We start from the raw sequence: 19,611 nt of genomic DNA on the forward strand, positions 1-19,611 counted from the left end.
CTTTTGACAGCGACACTATTCATCAAAGTGCGCAAGGGGGCTATTTAAATCACCGAGGGGGGGACTCAGCCGACATGAAGCGGCCAGCAACCAATAGGAGAGCGGTGGGGGCGTGTCCACAGTCAAAATGATTTATGGCTTGTTAATATTCACGTTCACGTTCCTTTTAAGCTGCCACTGGGTGTGGGTGCGCTATTGACATGGGAAACAGCTTTGAAAGCCAAGTGAATTAAAAGAAATTGCTCACTTATCTTCAGAGAATAATGAGATTTTGTGATTCAAACGATCATTTTCATGGAACAAAATGAAATGTTGCCTATATTAATTTACCATACGACTTTTCAGCTTTGAATATATCCGTTTAACAGTCAAAGTCAAAAAGTCTTGTGAGTCAAGACTACTTGTTTAGATAAATATAATAAAAAACACCAATGACATGAATAAAATGTCCATGTTCTATGAATTCAAAATAACATTGATGGAATGGATGTAGGCTACATGGAGTGCATGATAATATCCGCATGTATAGATGTCTATATAGCCTACAGTAGAGAGTTGTGTGTATGTATGTGTGTGTGTGTGTGTGTGTGAGTGTGTGTGTGTGTGTGTGTGTGTGTGTGTGTGTGTGTGTGTGTCTGTGTGTGTGTGCGTGTGTGCGTGTGATTGTGCAAGTCAACATCTCATCCTTCCATCCATATTATTTTCTCTAATAGTGTGGTTGAAATGTTAGGTTTTACAACAATCACAGCCATACATTGAATATGACACACTTGATTTTTCTTTCTTATTTTTCTCATCCCCTCCAAGTTGATGGAATATGAATTTAGTGTTGCTCAAGAACAGGACAGATTAGGTTTTATAGGGACAAAGCAAAGGGCTAAATGTAGGTTATTGAAGTATAAAATAATATTATTGGTTAATTTATTTAATTTTGCAGTTAAATTTACACATCATGGTAATTCTGCAGGATTATTGAAAAAAAGTTGACTAGCCAAGCCTACATAACAATACATAACATTTTGAGGGTGCCATACTATAGGGCCCTCAAGATAGGTACATTGAGTAGACATATTTTTATTCTATTCAACATTATTCTATTACATGTACATATTATTTTGAGTGTTATTTTAATGTAGTACTGACTGCTGCTGTTGTTGTTGAGCATGTGACAAATAAACCATCTTGAATCTTGACAATACAGGTCAGTATGTTGTCAACCTGCTGTACCTCCAGTTGAGTTCCAGTAGAGGACAGTATCCTAACTCTGAAAGCTGACACTGGCAGGTGTGTGATGTACATGCTGATATCTGAGTTTATGGAATGCAAAACAAAACAGAGCATGAACTGCATATACATAGATAAACATATACCAGTACATGCTCTCTATTGAAGTTGTTGTTCTTTTCTTAAGCATTTACGTGTTTATGACATTATTATTTAATAATCATTTCTGTTCAGTTCATTTGAGTACATCTACAAGATGAATGTAGTGTTGCAGTGTCTCTATGTGACCACAGGAGGGCAGTGAACAATCATGATTCTAAACACACTCATTTCAACCATCAACTCTGAGGCATTAAAGGCAACATTGTACTAACATAACCCAATTAAAAAAAAAGAATGTGATTATAAAATCCAAATGTATTTTTCAAATTAAATTTTAACGGCAAGTTTTTAGAGAACTGTGTCATGAAAGTTAATGTTATCCATGGGTTCCACCCGAAAAAGACACTTTGGCAATGTTCCCACAAGTGTCGTATTAAAACGCTACCACTGAGAGTCTCCAAAACATATAGACACACTTTATTTTTAAATCTTGCACATGAGCCATTTCAATGGATTGCATGATGGATGGAATAGGAGGAGCAGTTCTGTTTTTTAACAGTTGTAGCAATGTAAACTCACATGGGCAACTACTGAAATATCAAACCATTATTTCGAAAATATGATAAAGAAAACGTGGCATTTGGTCAGGGGCTAATCGGCACTGAATTTGCTGATACCTTAACCTTTCATCTAGTGCTAGCATCATGTGAAGTGTGTTTAGTACTTAGGTTTATGGCCACATTGCCTACTGCAGCATTAAGGATATTCCCATCAGCCTAATTTATACTTTGTGTTAAGTGTTAAATATTAAATGTTAATATGCTAATATTTAATAATTTTACTTGAGGACAATGCACATGGTAAACGTTACAACAAAGTAGCAGGTGAGCAAGAGAATTTGACCAAGAAATTGATCCCAGGAGTCAAAAGTGCAGTAAAAAGCAGTAGCGGTGGCAGTACATTTTTTAGTTTAGGTGACGACCTTTGCGTCAGCGTTTGACGTCACAGTGTTTGCTTGACTGTGGACTCTTTGTGGAATGTTTACTTCCATCCATAAACTATGTTAGCTGTGACATTCTTTAAAAGAGGAAGAGTCATGTTCCACACCTTTTATTTTCAGCACAAGCCAATAACTAAGTCATAATGAGGCAGTGTCAGTGTCTCATTGTGTTTAAGATAGGGACCACTTGGACACATTCATTTTACTGTGTATGTGCTTTCCTTTTGTTGTGGTCGGTGTGACAGCTAACTTCCACCACTTCTCTGAGGCTCTGTTGATTTCCGACATTGCTTCCTGCTCTTCTGTGAAGGCCGCATGCTGAAAGTCACGGCTCTCTGTGAGTCTGCTTGGACAACACCTGTAACTTCCAGTCTGGGTTCCCAGCCAATACATACACCCCGCAGGCTGCCAAGACAATCACATTTATGAAGCCCACCCTCACTGTGTGATTTGAAGAGATCCTTCCACCAGCGGCTCTATTTCCTATCTCTCTTGACGGTATGAGCACCTCAGTGTCATATGAGTTTTGTGGTATTAGTTTTCACCTCCTTTCTATAATGACCAGGGCAAAGAAGAGCTTCTTATGTAGGTCGTGGACAAGTCCCAACGATATAAATCAGGGCCTAGGAGTGTCAGTGGGCTGTGGTAGACCAGTCCAAAAGCCACGTGCAATGGGTGCTGCCGGAAAACCTGGTTGCAGTAGTGACCATTCACAGGGCCATGGTTATTACATTTGATATTTTATTAGGCATTTTAATGTTTGACGCCATGTTTCCTCTACATGTTTTGAAAGGTCACCTATTCGAGGGCTTGGAGCGAAAGGGGCGTAAGTGACATATTTTGCCAAAATGACTTTTATATATAATTTTAATGGTCTTGATAAGTTCTATCAAATGGTAAAAGAATAACGTCACTAAACATTTTACTTTTTGAAATAAAGGCTGAAAACATAAAGGCGTAAGTGAAAACCTTCGGTTGAGTTTGGAGCAAAAAAGGCGTAAGTGCACAGAGCTTGGCGCACAAAAGGCGTACGTGCATTAAGAATAGGCTAAAAGAGCTGACAATATGGAGGGATTGCAGAAAAGACCATCATTTATACTTTTTGAACATGTTTGGAGAATTTGATATACACACATATGATGGAGACAATATGGACATTAAAATAAACACTTTTTTTTATTTTAAATTTTTTCTCAAATATGAATTCCTTTAGATTTATCTCCCGTAAATCATCATAAGAGATTCCTCAAGTTTTTCCAAGGATAGCTTCAGGTTTTATATATTAATAATAATAATGTCCTACTGGGGAATTAACATAAAACCACTTCTTATAACCTGCTCCCAATTCCAAACTGATGTAACCAACCATTGAGCCTAAATGAAGGTGGAGACACACATGGTTTGGCAGTGAATGGAATGGCCCCTTAACATTAACCTTATCTTCCCAATATCTGCCAGTCTGTAATAGTACCATGAATTTCACTGAAATGCCAGGATGACCCCTTAACAAATAAGCGTCGTCAGGGGACACTTGCTTTCGTGCACAACAACTCTGTTGAAAGGATTCATTTCATGGAATTTACACCGGCCAAACAGTGGAAGCGGACAAACATCGTCATCAACGGGAGTGATGTTGACCGGTCAGAGTCATATAGGGAAGTGCTGGCGCCATCAGTGACAACAGCAGATGGTAAGGAGGTCTCCATGGTGAGGTGGTATGCCCTGTGTTGTCTGTGGTTCCTGTCTGTCGGCCCCATGGTAAACTCAAAGAATTCATTTTTGTATAAAGGAGGATGCAAAGAGGGATACTAATATTCGACCTACTGTTTGTTTATTGTTGGAAAAATGGGCCAATATTACCAATATTTTACATAGCCTAGGTCAAACACCCATTATATAAAAAAGTGATGGTACTGAAAAAAGCTTTTAACAAAGGTTTCTGAGACTCAATGTGTATCCATGGACAAACCTGCTGTCTGAGTGGGAGACCTAGAAATGCGTTAAAGTGAAAGTTACTATAGAGGGCTACACTACTATTTAAACTTTTTAACTACTTGTTGTAAACATGCATTAAAGGTAACCTATTCTATTCGGCTCATTATCAGGTTCAAAATTGTATTGGGTTCCTACTACTAACTGTTGATCATGGTGTAGAGTCCAAAAAAACCTTTTTATATCTCACAGTGCCATGGCTGAATCTCCTCTTTTCAGCCTATGTCTGAAACGCTCTGTTTCGGAGCCCTTCGAAAAAGCCCAGTCTGCCTTGATGCGCCATGAATCTAACCACTGGTTTGAATCTAACAGAATGCTAGATTCAGGGCTATCTGGGGATTTTCTTATCACAGGTGAAGGTAGTGCTAAGTTAGGATGGTAATGATGAGGGGGCGTGGCTTCTACCACTGGGGTTTTTTCAGAAAGATGGAGGTGGAGAAACAGAGGCTTGCATATTGTATAGTAGGCGACCTTTAACACAAAACAAGCTGACAAGATGATATCTTATATTTTATCACTGTGAAGGAAGTGCTGTTGTGGTCAGAGGTCAGCTCAGCTAGAAGCAGATTCCAGGAGACTTGGATGAATTATGAAGCAACATTTATTACAGGCTTAATCAAGGAGTCCAGGATAGCAGCACAAGTGTATTGCCATTCAGTTCTGACAGACACTTCCTGAGAGCAGTGTTTACCCTTGTGCTATCTCTGACGGCTCTAGGCCTGAGGTCGAGCATGTATGTTGTGGGTCAGAGCTGAACACAGAGAACCATAACAATCTTAGAGCGTAGCGAGATGAGACTTTATCTATACAGCTGACCTCACATTGTCTCCTAACAGGTGAGGCAACAAAGCTGAACATCTAGCTGATATACATACAGTATATACATATACATATATATTTATATATATATATATATATATATATATATATATATATATATATATATATATATATATATATATATATATATATATATATATATATATATATATATATATATATATATATATATATATATATATATATATATATATATATATATATATATATATATATATATATATATATATATATATATATATATATATATATATATATATATATATATATATATATATATATATAGGCATATGTCAATTAATTAAATATTGACATATAAATTAAATATTTAATCATCCCATATAGTTGTTGTGTCTGGGGCAGTCAGTAGGTCAGAGTGTTCCTCCCTCCTCTCAAAAGGAGGCAGAGGCCAGGGTGAGGAATTTGGTGGTCCACCGTAATGTTTGTGCTCCAGAGCCAGTCGGGGCATTCTGTAAGGCTATGAGGCAACATGGACATAGAGCTTTAGCCTAAAATGTGTAGCCTACTGAGAAGCTTCATGATAACAGTAAGAGAATACAAATGCAGTATTAAGGGTGAAAATACAGTATGTATTATTTCAATGTGAAATCAATTATCTTTTGGGCGGTTCAACTAGTACATTCGTTGACACTTTTGGTTTAAACTTCAATATTTAGAAAAATATTGTATGAATTGCCAAGAGGTTTCATTCAGGCATTTGTCTTCACCTTACAAAAGTAGCCTAATAAGTTGATCCCCTGTCCCACAACACTAATACATATAATAAACTTTACTTAATGAATTTTTAATTTTGTAAATTAAGTTGGCCTGCACTATTTGTGTATGGACAGCTGACCCAAACAGGTGCTATGGACTGCGAAAGGCTCATTTACAAATCTGTTTCTACAGTTACATAAAAATTCACTAAAACAGTTAACCCCCCCGAAAAATAAGAACCATTCAAGGGTGATATGCTTTTATTTCATGTACAGGAGTTTACAGACAAAAACATCCATTGTCTTAAATATATATAGTATCTTTTTATTCCTAAAAAATAAAGCGTTGTATGTACACTGTAAAGGACTCACACACACACACACACACACACACACACACACACACACACACACACACACACACACACACACACACACACACACACACACATATAAAATAAAATCACACCCCGTAAAATGAGATGATCCTAGAATTTACCGCTCCACAACTAGAAGTGAAGTCTACATACACTATATATTTGAATCTATATACTGTATAAGCATATTGGGCACATTCTCTGTAAAGAGAAAGGTTTACAAACACATAAACACGCACGCACGCACGCACACACACACACACACGCACGCACGCACGCACGCACGCACACACACACACACACACACACACACACACATTAAATCCACAATCAATACAAGTGTAGGAAACATTGTATCACAAAGGACAGCTAATAATTAGCACACACTCCCTTTAGTCACTAATGAATATGTCCTGTCATAGTTCTTCCTCGTTAAAGGTCACGTATTATGCACATTTTCAGATTCAAACGGTTAGTTGGGTATTTAATAGAAAATGTTTTCATGAACAATAAACCACTTATATTTCTCACATCGCCATTGCTAAATATCCTCTTCTCAGCCTCTGTCTGAGACGCTCCTTTAAGCCTCACCTTCCATAAAGTCCAGTCCGCTCTGATTGGCCCTGAATCTAACTGTCTTTTTGAATATAACTGCCAGTAAGATGCAGGGGGATCAGGGGGTGTGCTTATAGTAGTCCTAAATTAAGTTGGTAATGAGGGGCGTGGTTTCACCCTCATGATGTCATAAGGGGAAATAAATCTGACTGGGGTATTTGGAACCAGGTTTTCAGGAAGGCGGAGATGGAGAAAAACAAATAGGGTTGCTTTTTACCCATATTAATGTTGACAAAACCTGAAAAAGTGCATTTTGCATAATAGGTGACCTTTAATGTCCATAACGGCCGTCTCTTCTCTAAAATGTTCTCTATTACTCTTTCTGTTACGTCGGCCTCTGTGGAGTGGACACACAGTTATGAATAAATAAAAGAAGTTTCTCTGCCAACACAGTCTAAAACAGCAGCACACTACAGGGTGTTGTCCCTCAGTGCTGCCCTGGTTCTAGAGAGGTAACACACCACTGCTGTGGACCAACTGATGTCATCCTGGCTGGAAGCTTAAAGTGCAAGCGGTATTGCCTGGTTGGGGAGGGTGGGGGGCAGCCAGGGAGGCAGTGGGTCTGGGGAGCTTCAGAGTCTTTGCCCAGTGTGCCAGGCCAACGGCTGGGCATGGTGAGTCAGCCTCAGTGCGTGAAGGTGTGGATGTCGTTGTGGAGGGTGAGCGCGGGGCTGGAGGCCTGGCCCTGTAGTAACTCATAGCCCGTGGTGCAGCTGCAGCGCTGGATCCACATGATGTTCCTGTAGAAGCCCTCTCCATCAGAGCAGTGGAAGCGGAGCCTCACAGTGCGGGAGAGGGAGGGGGAGCACCAGCGCCCGTCACTGCAGGTGCCACAGGTACGAGGGCGGTACCGCTGCGCCGTCCAGCATCCAGCAAAGGTGATTCTGACTGCTTCCTGGGGCCGGACGGTTCGCTGGCACCTCTTACCCTTCTGGATGACAGAAAAAATGCCGCCATTAAAATGACATCGCAAATCGTAATTAAAAAGGTGCACGATGAGGTTTCCCAGGAAGGGGGATTTAGTTACATTTACCGAGCCTGCAGTTAGTTTACTCAACATATTTATTCAACATGTAATACTATGTATTGAATAATTACAGTTATCATAAATCAAAACTAAATTATTTTGTAACTCCTGGAACCAAACATAATACTAGAATATGCTTGTAAACAAAACGGTGGGCCCTGCTGCTGTGAACAACAGTGAAAGAGTAACCTTTTAGCTAGCTTCTTTTTTAAACTTCAAACAGTGTTCCAGTGATCCAATTTTCCTGTGGGGGGAAGCTTGTTTTTTCAGTTACGAGAATATACCTTACAAACCTGCCCGTTCTTTGACACACCCAAAGCTACATAGTGCACCTTTAAAGTTTCATCAAGGGAAAATGATGCGTTAATTGAATTTAAAACATTAACTCGGAGTACTCTAACTGAAAAATATAATCAATCATCTCGACAAAACTAGTTCACTACCAGACTGATAACAAGTAAATGGGTGTGTTTGTGATATAACACCCATTAAGAAATATATCAAGTTTTTCTCCAATATTCTTGAATTTTCTACATGTGGTAGTTTGGTTAGCGTACCTTTCTTTCCACAGGAAGCTGCAGCTCACATTGGCGGATCTGGCACAGTCTGGTTTCTCTGAGCAGCCTGCAGTCTGGGTTGTCATTGGTCACTCGGCTGGAGATGCCCATCCCACATGTGGTGGAACACTGGGTCCACTCTGTAGTTTGAGGGAAACAGCTGGATTCGCTCAACTCCTCAGACATTGGGAACGACACCATCTCTGTTGGAGGGCCGGAAAAAAACAAACACAGACAATAAGTTACAGTCAAAAAAAAATCAATGCCAGCAGCCAATTGGGCAGAGTGACGTATTTGCAAAACAGCAGTCATTAGCATATTCATGACTATTTGCTTCTGTTTTTGGTGCAAGTACTGGAAGGACTTGGGGATAGAGATGCAAGTCAGTTAGTTGTTTGGTTTTACATTCGGGTCCTGAGTGTGATATCTTAACCACCACTGGATACATGTTCATGAAATAAGCTGTGGATATGTATGGTCCTCCTAGGAAAAATCGTAAAGGTTTTGGTGACCCAATGACCTTAACTCTCGTGTTAATGCCAGGTCAAAATGTTCCCTTGTACTAAAGAAATATCAAAAATCCAATAGGAGGGTTACCATTGTATTTCCCTGCTCCCCTGAGGTTAAACCATTCCCATGTTCAGTGTTGTGCCTGAACGCGTTCAATGAACGATCGTTCATGAACTCGTTCATATTGGGGGCGAACGTGAACTGAACGTATGTATTTCTGCCTCGTGAACGTTTTTGCGAACGCGTTCATTCTGGCGTTTGTGAACGGCGCTCATTCAGTCGTTCAATCGTTCATTAGAGTGCCAGATTTCCATAGAAAACCCCCGCTAAAGGACAGTGTAAACAGCCCTTAATATGTAGCTGAAAAACACCCAATCTGGCAACACATGCCACCACAGCGTCGCACCGCCGCTGCGTCATCAAAATGCGAAACACCGCGGAAAAAAACAAAAACAAATAAATGCAGCAGCAGTTACTCAGACCATGGACCTAGCCTCAGGCTATACCCTCTTCTTCGTATGATTGTTACCTACCTCAGATTGTGTTTGTGTTGATAAGTATGTCAACACATCTTCTGGACTTTGTTGTTAACAGTAGGCCCTACACTGCAGTTTAGAATGGTCTCCTTGAGGGTTTTACTAGTTTAAGTTGTAGGCTAATTTGGTTGTAGAACCTGCCTGGTATATTTTTCCAGTATTGCTTTCTTTGAATGGCATTTCATGAGAATTGTTTCCAGGTTTGGAAAATTATAAAAATGGAAAAACATTTGCACCTTAACCGTTTTTGTTTGAATAATTCTTCATTAAAAAGATCATTCGAACAACAACTTTTTCCTCATGTTTTTGAGAATATACTGTAGGGGTAAAAGCTGCAGCTGGCTTCTAGTGTGGACTGAATGTTATTGAAATAATTTCTGTCTGTGGTTCTATATGGTATGTGGCAATTATTTAGAAAAATAATAGCCTGCAGCAACATATTTAAAAAAAAAGAACTATGAACTAGTTCATTTTTGAACTGTGAACTTAGTTCATAATTTTGAATTATGAACTATGAACTGAACTAGTTCATTTTAAAGGGTGTGAACTGAACTTTGAACTAGTTCACGTAGAAAAAGAACTTTCCCAACACTGCCCATGTTCCACTTTGAGTTTTCTTGTTGTTAGGATAAAATACGACCTTCTTCTCACAAGATGAAAATATATTGAATGGGAAGAAAAAACACTTAAATAATTTCCATTAAAAGGTCACACGTTATGCTTATTTTCAGGTTCAAATGTGTAATAGCGCCAGTGCCATTGCTGAGTCTCCTATTAGCAACCTGTCTGAAACAAGTTGAAGATATATTTTATGGGATCGTTTAACACCCATTGTATCGCACAGTGGAGCATTTTGAGTTGACTGATTTTGACGCAGTGTTTGGATCCATCCCCAGTGCACATAGACATGAAAAAGCTCCTTCAGACCATCTTTAGCGTTGGTGGTGGTGGTGGTATGGCATGATGAGGCAAAGCATGGCTGTGATGTTTACCTCTGAACGTGGCCCCTCCGGTGGCAGCTGGGTGCCAGGGCTGCAGCAGGGCACTGATGTGGTTGGGCAGGGGCAGGGGCAGGCCGTCTGGCGGGGAGGTGTGTGTCGGCTCTTGGTCCGGCTCCTCTCTGATGTGGTTGTCATCCTCACACACCCAGACCTCGCAGCAGCCGCCCTCGGGCCTGGCCAGCCGGGGCCGCGAGCAGCGCCAGTCGGGCAGGGGCACTTGGTGAGGACAGAGCGGCATGCAGCCCACCACCCCGTTCATACAGGTGCACTGGTGCTGGCAGTTGGGCTGGAAGTCCTCGCCGTGCTGGTACACCCGCCCGCCCAACTCGCAAGGCAAACCCTGGGCCTCGGCTGTCAACACACAAAACAGGAAGAGAGACCTTTACTTTTTGAACAAATTTGCCAGGGATTCTTTTTTTTTATTCAAAACTGTATTCAAAAAATAATTGTCAAAAGTTGAGCAACAGAGATTTGTCAGTCACTTCTATGAGTTAGAATGTGGAGTCAGCAAGTCTGGAGAATGCTTGTTGTCAAAATCACTTTTTGTTCAAATCAGTGAATATCACCTCACGATCCTACCCTACACTACCTGTCCATACTATGTGTGCGCTGAAAAACAAATCCAGTGTTAATACACCAGTGAGAACATGCATTCTCCAGAACTTTCTCCAGAACTCCACATTTAATCTTCAAAAACCCTGGCTCCTAATGCAACTTCAAACACCATTTATAACTTTGATGAGTGTTGAGGCTTATTTCCTTAACATGTTGTTAATGTAAAGGCTATCAATAGCACTTCTCAGCTGTACTGCAAAGCTAAAGTCATTAGAGTTCTCCTTCAATAGTGTTTACACTGGTTTATTTGCCATTTGATTTACAGCAGCCATGTTTTTCTACCTTGAACGAAGTCAGTGACCATATCTAATCCATTAGTTCCATAACTTTTTTCTCTCACAAAAACATGAAAGGTTTTTGCGACAGAATTTCACTTTCATATCTGATGGTCCTTTACATTTTTCTTAAGGCCTTGAGGGGCCAACCTCACAGTTTGGGAAACACTGACCTAGTTTTAGATACATTAGCTGTTGTGACTAGGTAACTAATATATTCTTGCTTTAAGGCTGCAGGCCAACACATAGTGTTTTCAAGCATTGGTCAGTTTTGAGATTTTTGGCTATTTTGAAAAACATGCCGCCAATCCATTTCTAAGATGTATACATAATATTTTGTGATAAGAAAAATGAAAGAGGCTGTAACCAAACATTTTCAGTAAAAACTTTGGACTGTAATATATTGTGAAAATGTTATTCAAAAAATTATTGTTTTGATGTACGCAAGTAATCAACTGGCAAAGTTGCATGGTAATATACACAACATTTAGTTTTTACCCTCTTAAACGGCAGTGTCTCACATTAAACCCATAGGTGTTTTGTTATCATTCTCTGTATATTAAAAACAAGTGGATTTAAATCTCAGTTTAGTCATGTGCCCTTGCTCAGCCTGGGTGTGGCCCTCCTCACCTCGACACAGTCCTCTCTCTGGGTCTCCTCCAGCCCCCAGGTGGCAGCGTAGCCCCTTGATGTGATCACAGGGCTGGGTGGCGCTGCAGTCTTCATTGAACTGCCTGGCACACACCTTACAGCAGCCACAGTGGTCGCTCACCCAGCTGACGCCCGGCGCGCACAGCGGGGGAGAGGGGGCGCAGGAGCACTCGGCCGGGCACACACCCTCTGCCTAAGGAACAGGGGTCAGATGGGTCATGGTCAGGGTGTGTGATTTTAAAAGATAAGAAGGCAAAATACGACAGTTCATCCAATTTCATTCATATAATGACCAAGCAATAAGAAACGTCACAAATTAAAGGTGAAGTCAGCGATTCTGGTGAACCTTTATTGTCAAAATCCAATATCTCCTCAAGATCCACTACCTGTCCATCCTAGGTTCTGTAAACTGGTATGCAATCAAAAGGTATGTAAACAAAGGGGGTCCCACCGGAGCTAGCAGCATGCCAGTTTACAGAGCCTATAGGCTGTGAATTAACATTGGATATTTTTGCACAAACACAGTATGTACAGGTAATAGATAATGAGGAGATATTCACTGATTTTGACAACAAGCATTCTCCAGAATAGCTGAGTCCGCCTTTAATACAGAGAAGGTTTAACAGCAACTCACCATCACCGCCGCGCTGCAGAGCACTAACAGGGAGCAAACTATCTGCTGCAAAGTTACAGTGGTAAACATACTGACTACAGCAGACTGAAAAAAGAAGACAAATAGGAAACTGGTAAAACCCTCAATAGAAAAAATATATGATAATTGTAGAAGTAAGAAATGGTCCACAGAGTCCCAAGAGGAGAGAAGTCTTGTTTGTCAAGTTCCAGGATAAAGTAAATGTATCCACAGTTGAGAGTCTGTGCACCAAGAGGTACACCCGTCTGCTCACTACAGTATCTCAGTGTGAGCACAGGACACTTTAGCTGAGCTCTACTTCATAGAGAGGTTTCCCTCTCCGGGGCCTGTACTTATAGACCAACATGCACCCGCCCCCGCCATGATGTCATCCACTCTACTCTCAAGACGTCTGGAGAGCGTCCAGGGGGAGGGAAAGAGAGGCAGCTTTGTTGGTGTGAAATAGTGAGAGACATTTTCAAATCATCGCGTAATTGTGACCTCAGGGAGAAATGTCAAGATGTCAAAATGAATGCGAGACACATCTTTAGAAGGTCACATGTGATGCTTTTTTTCAGATTCAAATTATTTGTATTTTAGGTTGCTACTAGAAACCGTTTTCATGGTGTAAAAAACGTCTTTATGCCCCGCCTTCTTAAAATCCCAGTCTGCTGATTGGCCCTGAATCTGACTGCCAGGTTGAATCTAACTGCCAGTTAGATTCAAGGGTATCTGATGGCATGGGTTATCACAGGTGGAGGTAGTGCAAAGTTAGGTTGGTAATTAGGGGGTGTGGCTTCTCCATGTATTAGGTCATAAGGGGTGAGAAATCTGACTGGGGTTTTTGAACACAGGTTTTCAGAAGGGTGAAGGTGGAGAAAAAGAGTTTTATCATACTAATATAATATTAATGTTGAAAACAAAAACATGAAAAAGAGCATTTGTCATAGGTGACCTTTCATAATCAATCGTTACCGTTATATCCATGCAGCCAAATAGTGATTCAAATATAGGGTAACCCTAATCCTCCCGATAACATCCAGTGCTGTTAGTCAGGTCGGACCATATTTGACAGAGGTCTGCAAGAAAACAGGAAAACAATTGTCGGGCAGGTGTAATGGAAAAGCTAAGTAGAGGGAATCCCACTCCATCCTGGTATAGTCTTGAACCGGGGCAGTGGTGATGTTGAGAAAATCCCTGTGAACCACTCTTCCAGCGGCTCTGGCCAACCAGTGTTGTGTCCACTGCAGTGAGCTGTGGTGGGACACCGTGCTCAGGACATCCTGTGTTCCCTCCATCTCTTCCCTAATGGGCTGCATTCCAGGAAACACAGGCCTGTCCTCAGTTTCCCATGATTGGTGGGGAAAAACGTTTGCATTCCCATTGTCATCCCAGGGACGTGTAAAAAGTGTTTTGTTGGAGAGCAGGAAGGTCCTCGCATTAAGTGTTGGCTCACGCCGTCCTGAAAACATGGGAAAAGTAATTTGGCGCATTTGATAAGGCTGCTGAAGGTCTTCCCTTGTCCCTGAGAAAACATGTGTACAATATGCTGAGACTCGAGGAAAAAGTGAGACCGTGCACGCAACAAACAATACATCTGTGTCTTCAAGAGTCATAAAAAAAAAATGTCATGGTTTATTTTTCAAAAACCCATTAGTTTTGTAACACTGCCCATGCTTGATCACCAATTTACAGCCTTTTTTCTCTCTCTCTCTGCTCTCATTGGCCAGATTTACATTAGTGTGCATGTACTGCCCTGCTTACTAACTCCTTCCTACGTGGGTGTTGGCGCTGGTTGGCACTGATTAATCCATTCAACTCTGGTGTGCTTCAAGAATAGCTAGCAGCAGCTTGCTTCTACTCTGTTGCTTGCATTAGCAAGTGTAGCCTCAGGTGTGTGGATACGTGATGAACGTGATGATATGCCAATAAACTAGGGAGTCTTCTGGCTTCTCATTTGGATCTTTCCTGTGGGAGTGGAATATGTTAATGAGCATTGAATGATGACATCACTTATCAATGCTTTTTGGAACAGTATCTCAATTTACACATTTTTTGACATCGGCAGCCCAGAGGAAACTGACTGAGTTGTGTTTTGTCAGCTTTGTGTGCTGGTAGCCGGGACACCAAATACCTAAAACTTGTGCACAAACACTGGAAAAGTCAGTTTTTTTATAATATGTCCTTTCTCTCAGGGAGGCGAAGGGGATAAAAGCCTGAATGTAAAACAAAAAGTTTTGTAGCAACACAGCCAAACATCTGCCATGAACAGACTATGTTTTTGCCTGCAGTGTTTTTAGCCTTGAGAGTCCAAAACGAAGAGAGTTTGGGAGCCACTGATTCATAAGAGAACTAGTATTACCATCACAATTTGGCGCAAGTAGTAAACATGTTGTGGATTTCAGTAGAATATTGAAGGCCATGGTATTTCAGAAGCCTTCCCACACTTTCTGGCATTTGAAGAAGTTACATTTTAAGATGAAAAAAAGGCTAACCTTGGCCCAAAGCACACCGTGAAAACCTCATCAAACCTTGAGTATGCTGCCCGGGACCAGACCTGTGGCCTTTGGGTTGAAGGTTGGTCCCACTACACACAGCAGCTCACTTCCTGAGAGGCAGGTGTTGTAGCTCCAGACTGAAGCGGCCATGTTACTGTGTGCAGAGAGTCCCACATCAAACCGCCGACTGGGGTTGTAAAACCACGGGGACGCTGGAGTGTGTGTGTGTGTAGGGGGGGTGCTGGTGTGAGGGGGACGGGGGGTGAGAGCACCTTGTTGGGCCACAGCGGGGAGCAGGGCAGCAGTCTGGATTCTTGGCATTCCTGGCCCACAAAGGCAGGATGTGTGTACTGGCCACGGTGCGTCGGACACTGATGGAGGAGCAAGGGGGAGGGGGGAGGGGGGAGGGGAGGTGGAGGGGTTGCCAGTTTGGCAGCCTCCTGCCTGGACATTTGCCAACCATTGTTTGTCCGCCAGGCAAACATTTCCAAAACACATGGAGGTCAGGAGTCGTTGGCAATTCATCACGTTGTTGCGCCCCCCCTCTCCTCATTTGTTTTCCCAGCCCGATACCAGACACAAACAGCCAGCCTGAACAGCCAGTAATATGCAATCTTTTTTAAAAGGCACAGCGTGTATGATAGGAACGTTTAGTGGCATCTAGTGGTGATATTCTAGATTGCAAACGCTCCCTCGCTCCCTTTGGGAGAATTTACAGAAGCTACGGTGGCATTCTAAGACAAGAAGTTAGTCACTACATAAAGACGGCATCATCCACCACTGCCTAAAGCCTTTCCACAATATCAAGTATGAGGTGAAGACGTATCAAGTTGTATTCATTCTATAGTAAGGTATTAAATCAAGAGTTTATACACTACTTACAAATATGAATATCATATTCCATTTCTACCAAGTCTGTTCTGAAAAACGCCATACACTGCACCTTTAACATTGTTCTTACAAAGAAAGGGTTACTTGTTCCTGTGGGAATACGTGTTCCAAATGCAAACCATCTAGTATCTTGACTTCACTTTCATCTGCTGTCATTGGTGTGAAGTTCCCTTGCAAAGGGGCCACTGCACTCACTCAGAATCACACTTTCATTGCAATCCAGAGGATAAACAGGAAGTGTGTGCAGCATGCAGGAAGAGGTGCTGGGTCAACCACAGAGAACTGAGAAGACACAACAGGAACCCAGACAGGACCAACAGCAGTGAATGGATTACACAATGTTTATGTTGGACTCAAAGAACGGCTCATGAAAGGCAAAGTGTGAGTTGGTACAAATTAAAAAAGAAGCTCATAGAGGGCCATCTGGTTTGTATACGAAAGACAACCTCACAGTGTCCTTGTTGTATGTTTTTAGATTTGGCCAACATCAACAAGTAATCATAGATTTTGGCCTGATAGTGGCATAACACATTTGGCCACCAATAACCTTAAATTAAAAGATTTTGCATTGATCAACACTTGAGTCCATGACTGGAGTATTCCTAATGTAACTGATAACTCCCTTACCTTACTTGCAGTTGCCAATTGAGCACAACAAATATGGAAATAGAAATGGCAGTTTCAAATACACTTACAAAATCCATGCTTTCACAAGGATGAACATTTTCTGTTTCGAGCATAGTATAGAAAACATACTTTTTTCAACAGGGACCACACACTGTCCAGTCATATACATGGTTAAACCAACTCTTCTTTATACTTTGTTAGAACTCCATCAACTTTTCTGAAACATTATTAGTGCATGTTGTAGATGACAGCTAACACACCCTGTCTCTCAAAAAAAGCTACTGTTCGTGGAATCCAGCAAAGAGTCAAAAACCCCTCCCCTCTTCCTCCTACTCTCACCCACAGTGAGCTGCACCCTATCAAGCTACTTAAATGTTCCCTCCCCTCCACACCTCTACAGGTATGAGGATGAGGAAACAGCATTGTGTTAAACGCGTAAACCACAGCAGTCAGTTAACAAAAACCGAAGGAGAAGAGATTTGTTTTCATCTGAAGAAACACAAGCTGGTAGAGCCCTCCAAGAAGCTCCAGGAGAATATCTGCTCTCGTCACGATGAGGTGATGAAGATTGTCTGCCGTACTGATCAGCAGTCTATCTGTTATCTCTGTTTAATGGATGAACACAAAGGCCACGACACAGTGTCAGCGGCAGCAGAAATGACTGCAAGGCAGAGAGAGCTTGAGGTGAGTAGAATGAACATCCAGCAGAGAATCCAGGACAGAGAAAAAGATGTGAAGCTGCTCCAACAGGAAGATTGGTCTATCAATGGCCCTGCTGGAGGAAAGTGAGAAGACCTTCACTGAGCTGATCCGTCTCATTCAGAAAAGAAGCACCGATGTGAAGAAGCAGCTCAGATCCCAGCAGGGAACTGAAGTGAGTCGAGTCAAAGATCTTCAGGAGAAGCTGGAGCAGGAGATCGCTGGTCTGAAGAGGAAAGACGCTGAGCTGAAGACGCTGTCACTCACACAGGATCACAACCAGTTTGAATGTAACTGCCATTTAGATTCAGGGGTGTCGGGGGGGGGGGGGGGGGGAGGGTGCTTATCACGGAGTGCTAAGTTAAGTTGTTTATGGGGGCTTATAGGTTTTTCAACATCAGGTTTTCAGGAAAGTTGGAAGTGGAGAAAAAGAGAGAGGGTTGTTTCTTCTCACACTTTGAGTGTCTATAGATACCATATTAATGAAAAAGATTGACAAAGTACATTTAGCATGATAGGTGACCTTTTAACGGTGCGCAGAAGGTCCAGTCATGAGTGTTATGAGTTCACACCCGGGTTTACACTTCAGGAGCCCGGCTGGATTTGTCTTGTTTAGTCTTGTGATGGTGTTTAGTTCAAAAGGACTGCCAGACATTTCCCTCCATGCAAAAAAAATAACAAAACGATCAGTATGTTGCATCCAACAATTGCCGTATACTGCAGATTGTTGACGCCTGTGTTTTAGACTTCCAGCCTGTACACAGTACATGCAAGAAGAGCTTAGGAGAACATATGTGGACATCAATTAGGTTAATGTAAGTGTATGCTCAGTGTGGAATCAGATGTGTGAGTATATGGTGTTTGCGTATGTGTTTGTGTAATATTGTGTGAAGGCTACAACCTGTCATGACGCCGCTTGCTTACGTCTCCGCCACATTCCTCATGCTAGTGTCCTTAAAAAGCTGCTGGTACACTGCAGTCATCACTCAACCAACTCTACCCCTCAATAGGTTCCATTTTCCCCTCCATACAGGTACTGTCTATGCTGTAGCTGTCATACTGCCAATCACCAGCTGGGTATTAGAATTCATAGATGAGTGTGAGCAGATTATGTCATAAACTGCGGTGCGTTTGGATGCCCATGACTGGCAGCAGGGCATCCACACATCAGCCCTCTGGTGCCCGCAGATAGAAAAGCGTTCCTTAATCTTGCTTTCTTTTTTAGCATCGGTTGTCTTTATTTAAATCGATATTCAGTTCTGTACTGGTTTCATGTCAGTTTCACAAACAGTTTGACGTTGTTTTAAGGGTTTTAAACGTGTTGTAACCTCTGATGTCTAAAAAAAAAATCCCAGTCTTTTCTCTGTATCTGTGCTGGAGTTATTATAGACATGTCTGAACCATGCGATTGACTCATGGACTCTTCTGTTGAGCTGAGGTTTGGTCCGTGAACTACTAGGGCAAATGGGAAATTGTATTAATGGTCGTAAACATCGGATATTGAAAAATTTATCAGACGACTTCAACGAACTATCGACCTTATCTTAACTTATAGAGCAAGTCACACAACATACTGTTGCTCAATATTTGGCAATTAGCATGGTGACAAAATTAAATTGGATTTTGATTGAGATTCAATTAAAGGAAATAAGAATTAAAACAGCGACTTTGTATATTATTTCACACTCCCTTGTGGCCAAGACTTAGACCTCAATATCCGACTGAATTTCTGGCAGGACTGAAGCTGTTCATTCGGCCCACTCGTTAGATGATATGTGGATAAGGACATACTGTATTATTGCAACAATAGTCCTCCATAACGCTGAACACAAAAGAGGAAGGGGAACCCCACAGGATGCAGATGGGCCAATGCAGCTGATCAATCCCTAAGGGAGGACCAAACAAATCTGTGAACCCACATCAATATAAACATGAAGTGTATAATTTCCTGTGAAAATGCTTGCCTGAACTGTCTGATGTACTGTCCAAAACTTCTATGGTCCTATATATTTCAGTGAGAACCGGGACAAAAGGCCGTCTAGCATATGTAACTGCTGTTATGTTTAAAACTAAAAATATTAAAAATTGTAGATGTTATTAGGGATTAGGAATAGAATGTCTGGAGCACAATTATCCCCTTAAATTAAATGTTATCATTATTATGTCAAATATATGACACTTGTTTTCTTCTCACGACGTCCAAAACAGTGTGTCCTCAGAGAAGGTT

General features: G+C 41.5%; 1 protein-coding gene across 1 annotated transcript; it reads right to left on the reverse strand.

The window, feature by feature from the left end:
* Positions 1 to 6,162: 6,162 nt before the first annotated feature.
* ccn1l2 (cellular communication network factor 1, like 2) lies at positions 6,163 to 12,974 on the reverse strand. The gene is made up of 5 exons (XM_080039812.1): positions 12,673 to 12,974; positions 12,018 to 12,231; positions 10,489 to 10,848; positions 8,451 to 8,653; positions 6,163 to 7,797 (listed from the first exon to the last, which is right to left on the reverse strand). The coding sequence occupies exons 1-5, from the start codon at positions 12,739 to 12,741 to the stop codon at positions 7,492 to 7,494; spliced, it is 1,152 nt and encodes a 383-aa protein (XP_079895938.1). The 5' UTR covers positions 12,742 to 12,974; the 3' UTR covers positions 6,163 to 7,491.
* Between the last annotated feature and the right edge of the window lie 6,637 nt (positions 12,975 to 19,611).

This window comes from Ammodytes marinus (genome assembly GCF_949987685.1).
Source record: "Ammodytes marinus genome assembly, chromosome: 2".
NCBI classification, from domain to species: domain Eukaryota; kingdom Metazoa; phylum Chordata; class Actinopteri; order Uranoscopiformes; family Ammodytidae; genus Ammodytes; species Ammodytes marinus.

Coding starts and splice junctions, on each gene's coding strand:
- ccn1l2 (XM_080039812.1), bottom strand. CDS start 12,741: ATGTTTACCACTGTAACTTTGCAGCAGATAGTTTGCTCCCTGTTAGTG. Junction 8,654..10,488: donor CGGAGGGGCCACGTTCAGAG/GTAAACATCACA, acceptor GCCCTCCAACAG/AGATGGTGTCGTTCCCAATG. Junction 7,798..8,450: donor AGCTTCCTGTGGAAAGAAAG/GTACGCTAACCA, acceptor TCTGTCATCCAG/AAGGGTAAGAGGTGCCAGCG.